The 9,333-nt window shown below is 38.5% G+C and overlaps 1 protein-coding gene across 1 annotated transcript in view; it reads left to right on the top strand.

Moving 5' to 3' along the window:
• Positions 1-9,333, top strand: part of FGF12 (fibroblast growth factor 12) — a 389,498-nt gene that overhangs the window by 99,503 nt on the left and 280,662 nt on the right. The window contains exon 3 of the mRNA XM_007948002.2: positions 6,211-6,314. Coding sequence (XP_007946193.1) covers positions 6,211-6,314 — 104 coding nt within the window. The remainder of the gene's footprint in view (positions 1-6,210; positions 6,315-9,333) is intronic.

The raw sequence follows: 9,333 nt of genomic DNA, 5'->3' as shown, positions 1-9,333 counted from the left end.
TTTGTTTTGATCTTTTTTTTCTGATTGATCCCTTTCCAAAGAAGTATTCAGGTATTTGTCTTCAGTCTCATTAATTCTGTCTTCCTTTGCATCAGTTCTACTCCTTTTCCCTTCCAATGTGTTATCTAATTCTGACAATTTAGTATTAATCTTCTGGATTTCTATCTGTAGATTTAGAATCATTTCTAATTTTTCATTTATTTTATCATGTTGTTCTTGTATTTTCTTCCAGAATTTTTCTAGCATTTTGTCTGTGTTTTCCTTGGTCTGTCTCTCAATCCTTTGAAGATACCTAAATATAATTCCTTATTAGAGAGTTCCAGTGCTGCTTCTTCCATGTGTTCTGGGTCTGTATCCTGCTCCCTTGTTTCTACCAGTTTATCTTGTTTCTTTGTGTGGATTGTGATGGTCTGTTGTCTCTGAGACATTGTGGCATTGTTGTATTTAGATCTCTGTTAACTGTTTTTGAAGAGCCACCAAGTTTGAGTCAGGATTTTCTTGGGGGTTGTTTATTGTTGGCCTGTTGGGGGAGAAGGGAGTGGTGACTCTCAGTCAGTAAGTGAAGCTGTAGGAGGTATAGGTGTAGTTGTGTCTTATGGAGATTATTTCTGTCTTCCACTCCATTAGATAAAAATAACAATTGGATAACCATCAAAAAGTAGAAGCAAATGAACAAAAAATACACTGTGTAATCACACAGGAATAGTAACCAAAAAAAGAAAAATCAAAAACACAAAAGTCTGTAATTTCTGGGGAGGCTACAATAAGAGAAAAAAGGTAGAGGAGGAAAAAAAAATTGCAACCAGGAATATGGAAATGAAAAAAATCTGAAAACTAGAACCTAAAAGGGGAAGAATAAATAATAATAGTAAAAAGGACCAAAGTAAGAATAATAATGTTGTTGTTAAATGCTGTTGAGTTGGACCCGACTCATAGCTACCCCTCCTTGCGTTTCCTAGGCAGTATTACTATGGAAGTAGATTGCCTCATCTTGCTTCTGAGGAGTGGCTGGTGGGTTTAAACAACCAGCCTTCTGGTTAGCAGTCAAGTGCTTTAGGCACTATGCTACCAGAACTCCCAATAATAATAGTAGTAATTTTAAAAGAGAAAAAACAAACAAACTAAAAAACAGAAAAAAATCAGGCCGGGGTGGAGCAGGGCACCCAGGCTCTGTCTGAGCACACAGACTGGGATGGAATTCGTGTTGGCCCAGAAAGTGGATGGGAGTGAGGGATGGCTGCACCTCCATTCACCAAGAGGTTGTGGGGTATAAGAATAACAAGGGGAATGTTGCACCTTTCTAGTCATTCAGGTCCGGAATGTCCTTGGGGTTCTTGTCAAGTGGAGTCTGTTCTTAAGTCCCTGGAATCTGGGAGGACACTGTTGCTTTAAATATCCAAAATGGTCAAGCTGCTTGTAAATATTCAAAATGGCTGCACTCTCTGGACGCACAGAAGTCCACAGCTCAGCCCACCTTCCTCTTCACTGCTTTCCCTTTTATTCCCCAGCCACCAGAGCAGTTCTCCGTGCAGTCTCTGGCTAGCAGTGCCAATTTTTAGGTTAATTCTTAGGTCCTACCATCACTCGACAATATCCAAGCTGTCTGTGCTGTCAGGATCACTGCCATACCACGGCTCCATATGTCTCCTTTTTTGGTGTTTTCATGCAAATTCTTCTGCTAGTTGTAGTTTAGTCCACTTCTGTATCTTTCAAGATATAGGCTCAAGGGTCCAGGATTATCTTCTGTATCTGTGCTAATTGGTTCTGCTTTTCTTTGTTGAAGAGGGTCTGTGCAGTCTTTCTGCCTATTACATCATCTTACTGGTGCCAAATAGAGCATTCTTATGAAACTTTTGTTAAGCCTAAATGGCATAAAGTGAAGAAACAATTATCATTAATTTATATGAAAATTTTTGCTTGTTCCCAGACCCAAAATATAACCTACCAAATTATACCAATAACACATAATACCAAAAAATGACACCAAGATATAGTGTTCACAAACTCAGTTCCAAGCTGTGGTGGCTTGATGCTGAAGTGCTGAATCTAGTTCTCAGGAAGGAACTTGGTGTCACCACTCTTGTTGCCTCTTTAACAGCTTGCCACAGAGCAAACACTGCTTGTTAGTTTCATTTTTTACCTTTTTTTTTTTTGTTAAAGTGAAAACCCTCTTCAGATTTCTTTTGATTAGCACAAACAGGAACTAATGTAGGTCTTTCATGAAAAAGCAAAGTATTGTAAAGTGAACTTTCAAAAAGTGGTGAATACCTGTTATTCATAAATACCTTACATACTAGTTTGTATCTTAAATGGTGATTCTGCTTTCATTAGCAATCTGTATTGGTTAGGATTGGAGTTGGCCATGTGCTGCACAGACTAAAATAACAGGGGCTCATTCTCTCACATAAAAACCAGATATAGGTATTTGAGTGCTAGACCAGTACCACTGCTCCACACAGCCCTCAGGGACTGCAAAAACGACATGGAAGCCACATGTTCTGACCTCCTAGAACCCCACAAGAGGAAGGCAGAATCACCAACAATAGCCCAAGGCCTATTACTGCAAAGCCAGACATGCTGCCTCCCTCCAGCCCTTTCACCAACTGTTCTTCCCAAAGCACCCACCACCTCTCTCCTGGGTTCGATAATTCGCTCCAGTGGCCACACAGAACTCATGGATTATGGGGTTTATTAGGGAAGCAACAGGCTACAACTCAAGTTCAGGAAGAACGCTCAGTCTCTCTCCCAGCCCACCATCCCTCAGCCAACAGTCTTTCACAGTCTCTTTCCCAGCAGTGCTGGTCCCTCAGTGTCTCACTCAGCAATGTGTGTTTCTTGCCTCTCTTTCCCAGCAGCACATGTCTCTTCCAGTAGCGCGTGTCTCTTTCGGCAGCATGTCTTCCTCAACCAGCAGTCAGAGAGAGTTCTGCTTCCAGGAGGCCTCCTTTTGAGCCCGGAAGGGTGGTCAAACTAGCTAATCACAGCATCAGAACTCTAAGCACCTGAGAGAGAGTGGGCATTTCCCAGAACATTGTTTTGTGCCACTCCCAACAGAAGAACTCCAGGTGGACAACTTCAGCAATCAGGAGCTCCTCAGTTGCTCATAGAAAAATCCCACCTTGGAGTTTACAAAGACTTATGGGTAGAAAAGCCACACTAAGTAATTTAGTACACTGCAGGGACCCAACTCCTCCAGCTCTCCTTGTGTGCACTTTCTCGGGAGCACCCCTTGTTTACATGGCTTCGAGTGATTCAGCTACCACTTACCCATGCAAGCAGCAAGAAAGCAGAGGCCTGGACACCCAGAAATTTTCTTGAAGGAAGGATTTGTGAAGCTTCTAAGTCACTTCTGCTCATGTCCCATTGGCTAGTACTTAGGTCAAAGCCACACCTGGATGCAGAGTGTGTGGGGAAATGTAGCAAAATCATTTATTTGGGGCATGTGAAAATGGATATTAGGGAAATTCAACTTTAAAGAGAAAAAGGAAGAAATAATATATTGAAAATATAATGACATGGAGAGCCAGGACATCTTTGTTTATGTGGTTTCAACTGGATTACATCTCTAAACCTGTTGCTCTTCTAAAAATTAGGGTAGTCATTTTGTCCTAAAGTTTTTCAGGCTTTGTGGGTATCAAGATCAAATACAATAATGAATTTGTCAACACTTTTAAAATTAACTGATGAAAAAAATATAAAGTATTATTTTTTAAAACAATAAGCAAGCTGCTGAATACAAGGCATAAATATTACTGAGGCAATATGTCACTTTTCACCTCAGTCCTATGGTAACCTTATTTGTCAAACCGAAGAATCAGACATTAATGACAAGTAACTCATACAAAGAGAATATATCTCTGTTTACGAAACACTGTCAAGAACATGACAACGAGTTTGATTCTTCTTCTGACTCTGTGTAGTAGAAATTATGATGTCTATTTTACAGATAGGAAAATAGAAAGATTCACTGAATGGCTCAAAGACATTGACTTTAGAAACTATGTTATGTGTAAATCTTCCACTCTTCCCTTTAAATTTCATTTGTGTCCTAATCTTTATATGCTATCCTTCTTTTTGACTGTTTGGTAAAGTCTAGATCTCTAAGATTAGAGTAACAGACTTTCAGTTATTTATCCCACTTTAACTACATGGCATTCTTCCTCATTTCTCTCCAGTATGAATGAAGTCCTATACTGTGCCTGCAGTCCTTTCCCACATACAAACTTTACCCTGCAGAACCACCTAACTTCCTGTTTCTTTGAGATGTCCTTCTATTCTTGACTTTACTCAACTTCTGCCTGTTCTTTTAGTGTCAACCTAGTTCCCTTCTCTCTGGAGCATTTCCTGAGTACTTCAGGCCACATAATCTCCCACTTTCCTGAACTTTTGTAGTGTGGAGAATATATATATATAGAATGCATATATTACATTTAATTATAGAAATACATCATACACTCTTTGAGATTATTCCATATGTCTTAGCTTTCTCTCCCCAAGTAGACTTTAAGGTTTTGTACTTCCTCGGTTATTTTAGTAGCACTAGGACAGTGCTGAGAACATAGCAAGAGCTAAAACATAGTTCAGATTCAGACTGAGCTAGTAATTGATTCTTAAGCATCCACTAAGATTCAGTTGGAGATTTTATGGCAAATGAGAAAATGACTTTCAGAAAGGCAAAGAGACTGGACTAGTGTCAGATAGCTTGGAATAGACTCCTGCTCTATGAAACTGTGGTCTAAGGTTTGATCTACTACATCAATTGAACATTTGACTGAAAACTTTGTTTTGTCTAATTGTGTGTGTGTGTGTGTGTGTGTGTGTGTGTTTGGAGCTCTGGAGGCATAGTGGATAAGGCATTTGGGTGCTAACCAGAATGTCAGTGGTTCAAATCCATACCAGCTGCTCTGCAAAAGGAAGATGAGGCAACCTACTTCCATAAAGATTTACGGCCTTGGAAACCCAGTGGGGTAACTATGAGTCACAATTGATTCAGTGGTAGTGGGTTTGTGTATTTGTGTATGTGTGTGTGTGTGTGTGTGTGTGTTTAGCTCACCATGCTAGGTTGAGAAAAGCCTAGAAAAACAGACATTCCTGATTAGTGGTAGCTTTGGCATTAATTTACATGTATCTTACATTCAAAACAGGGAAGATGACCAAAACTGACAGGAATTTTCTCTGCAGAGAAGACAGACAAGAACACTTAATTAAGTCAGGATGTTAAAGTGAACTACAGAGATACTTTGTAATGCCTGTAGTCATGAGACATTTAGTTCATGTCCATGTTACCATCTACAGAACCTAAGTATACAATTGCTTTCTTCCCATGTGTAATGTAAGTTCTTTCAGGGTAGGGGAGTATTTTATACTTACGCTCATTTTGTAATCCCAGAAATAAGTGGAATAGTTCCAGTAACATGATTAATAAAAATCCATTGTTGGAAAGAAAAGTACAAGATTATCTTAGTGATCTACTTTTCAGTGCAAAACTTCTTTTTCTAAGTGGTCATCTAGATTGTTGAATGTTTTCAGTGATGGTCAACTCAAATACTTAAAAGTACAAACATGTCCCTTTTCATTTTAGAATGTTGAATTAAATTTTCCAAGTTAAATTGTAAAGGGTTTTTGTATACATGTATGTATGTATCCATTAGAGTTTGTTACCCATTAGTCATCTTTATCTATGTACATTTACATGTAGAAAAGTGAAATACCAAGAGAAAACTTCTTCTGCCACCAGTGTGGCCAACAGTGAGTTAGTGACTTTGTACTGATTTCTATGCTCAAGATAATGCTCAGAACCACAAAGGAATGAATGAAAATGAGAAGTTCTGGCACATATTACAGAGATCATATTATTACCTATGACTAGAAATATATTCTCTACATTGAGAATATTTGGAACAAATTATTTGTTTGTTAGAAAAAAAAATATATATTGCACTGTTTGAGTGGAGCGGGGACCTTAGAGACTTTCTAATCTAACTACTTTATTTATCACAGATGGTAGAACAAGAGCTGAATGTTCAGGGGAAGTCATATAGGTAATTAATGGAGGTGTAGAGACAAGAAGCCAGTTCTCACTGTTAGGCTTCTCTCTCTCCTTACCAGTTTAAACTGTGTTATTTTAAGTCTGAAAGAGTAATCTTGAATAATAAGATTATTTATTCAAAAAGGTCACTGGTCTTTTCCTCTGTCTTTTTGTTCTTCCAGCTCTCTTCAATCTAATTCCTGTGGGCCTGCGTGTGGTAGCTATCCAAGGAGTAAAGGCCAGCCTCTATGTGGCCATGAACGGTGAAGGCTACCTCTACAGCTCAGTAAGTACCTTGCTTGTGTTGTGTGTATGCACATACACACACATGTTTGCTCATGACCAGGCATTATAAGATAATGGATTAACTGTTATTTCAGGGAAGAAAATTGGAACTTGAAGTCATTTTGTGTTTTCTGACCTGGTAAAACTTTCTTAGAATTCATTCCCCAGTTCTTCATGATTATTGTGAGGGTCTTATAATCTGGACTGTTAAAGATCATATACTGTTGAATAAGAAAGAGCCATGTGATATAAATTCTCCTGGTCTAGCTTCTACTATTAGAAGGTAATCTAGCTTCTGAATTTTATCTTCCTGTTTAATTCAACAAGTGATCCATTTTCCCATTATTCCTTTACCTCTCCTTCAAGCATAGAAGGTGGTTTAGAAAGACAAATACTTCAGAAAGTCTGAGAGACTTCTTGGTTGTGTTGTAGAGAAAACTTTCAGAGTAGATTTTGTTTCTGTATGCATTTAATAAATATGTGTAGTAACTAATATATCATATTCTCAGGTAACTGGTTACTTTAAGGCATGTAGATTTATAGAATGAGATAAGGATTTTGGGCTGGGATATTTAGCTTTTATTTGCATTTTGGTTATTTTGAAACTAGCCCCTTGGGCAAATCACCTTGCTTCTTTGCTTAACTTCTAGACCTCTAAAATGAGTGGGTTGGATTCCATGTTGTCTAATGTCACTTTCAAATCTAAAATGGACAAAATCAGGTAGCAATCAGATAAATACAGTTTTGGTCAGAACAGTGGGCTTTCATTCTTCCTGTGTCATAGTTCTAGCATTTTTTAATATTCATTTACTGGGTTCATTTTTTAAAGTAAAAATTAAAATAAAATGAAGAAAGATAAAAGTTTAAAATCACTCAAGTTAAACTCTTGAAAAAAAATAAGAATTAGAACAAATGATCTTAGGACAATATTGATTTAAGGGTTTAATTAGTCATCAAGTAAGCAGCTTAAGATAAACTATCTTGCATATATTGAAAAGGCCAGACTATAGGCTGTAATTCTACAAAAGCTGTAGAATTCAGATCACTGGACTTGGATTGATATCCAGAGGTCTAGGCTGAAGAAAAATGCAGAAGTCTGACAGCAGTACTGTAGGCATGTGTATGTGTCTATGTGGGGTTTCTATCACTGGAATTCTAAAGTGCCAGAGAGAGGAGCCCAGGAATTCAGTATGTGATAAATGAACTTCATCCTCTGCAGCCTTTCAGAGGTGCATTCTTTCTCTCCTTGTTGTTCAGAACTGGGATCAAGACACAGGGGGCTTGAGTCTGTAGAAAAGGTTTTTTAAGAAACTCTAGAAGTAGAGAATTTTGTTTTTCTTTCTTTCTTTTGTAATAGAGTTAACACCTTTGTAAAGCCAACAATTGCCTGTTCAGATATCTGTTCTATGGACCTGGAATTTTAGTTCTTATCATCTTTCACATCACACTTGCTTGACGTCAAGAATCTCAGAGGCTTTTCCTACTTATGGTACCATGAGGCTACTAGGAAAGGTCTTGACATCACTGACAGAGATCATCAAGTTTTCTGATTTGAAATTAGCCCACTTCCTGAAAAGAATAGGAGTAAATACTGGATTTTTAACAGGGGACACATGTCTGGAGGTTTTGTTAAAGGACTAAAGGGAGCTGATAACAGGGAGTTGACCTGGAAGAGAATTTAATGTAATCTTACCTGTATTGCTCTTTGTCTGTGTGGCACAGCTAGAGGAGTTGTCGCAAGGTAAAAACAGGCTGGTGGCACTGGATTTCCTGAGGTATTTTAGGTATACATTAAAACCTTGAAGTCATTGAAAAGCAGTTTCCTATTTCATGTAAAACAGTATAGTCGGGATCATCAGGGTCATGACTAGGGAGTGGAGAGTGGCTGGGAGTACTGGCAGAGGCCTATCGGGGGCACCAATGGGCAGTTTCTATTAACCCAGTCTGGCACAACATTCTTCCTCAGGCACAGTAGACATCCAGAGCCTCGTGGGGAGTGGGGAAGAGGATAGAAGGAGGCATTTGCCCTCGATGTGCAAGTCCATAGAGGAGCCAGGTGAGGCATGGGATGGCATCCGAAAATGGACAACCAAAAGCTAAAACCGAACCCACTGCCATCAAGTCAATTCCGATTCATCTTAGTGACCCTATGGGACAGAGTAGAACTGCCTCATAGGGTTTCCAAAGCTGTAAATCTTTACAGAAGCAGACTGCCTCATCTTTCTCCTGTGGAGCAGCTGGTGGGTTTGAACCACAGACCTTTAGGTTAGCATTAGAATGCTTTACCCACTACACCACCAGAGCTCCCTAATGACATCCAACATGTCAAAATATGAAAGACGCCTAATGGAGGCAGCTGGACTAGAGGAGGTAGGTGCTTCTGCTGACATGTCACTGCTATTCAAGGTCTATTTATCTTTAAATGGGGGTGTCCAATTTAGAGATTGCTCTTGGGTACTCATCTGAGGGGGGACATAATTTAGAGATTGTCCTGTGTGCTTGTTACCTTTGCTGTATCCCCAAGGACTGGGAGCAGACTAAAGAGGTTCTAAAGAACACCCTTGAATCCAAATGAGACTCACAAATACAATCATGTCTCTAGTGTCATTTGCCTGTTTTTTATTCATACTTAAACTAAGAATTATTTCTCCTTGCTATTTTTGATTCTCTCTCTCTTACTCAGAGACAAGAGGAGAAAGTGGTAAGGACAGAGTGACTCTTAGATAGCACAGAGCTAGAGTTTTAAGATCCATTCTGGGGGAAAAAAGTCTTTAATAGATGTTTCATTGGCAAGTTTAAGCCATATATATTTAAGGGGATAATTGTTGCTTCTGGATTTAGTTTTATCATAGTAGTTTGCATTTTGTTTTTTTTACTCATTATATTTACAATTTCTTTCTTTTTTCTCTTGCATTGTTAAAGGTTTATTATTAATCCTTTTTTTTTGTTCTACTAGTTTCTAAACTTAGCTAGCATTTCTGTTTCTTTAGCAATTATCCTTAATTTAAAAAAAAAAAAAA

This window comes from Orycteropus afer, unplaced genomic scaffold (genome assembly GCF_000298275.1).
Source record: "Orycteropus afer afer isolate SDZICR_OR568_19922 unplaced genomic scaffold, OryAfe1.0 scaffold00198, whole genome shotgun sequence".
Classification (NCBI taxonomy): Eukaryota; Metazoa; Chordata; class Mammalia; order Tubulidentata; family Orycteropodidae; genus Orycteropus; species Orycteropus afer.
Note: the sequence above shows the minus strand (reverse complement) of the source record. Positions and strands in the feature narration are given on the sequence as shown.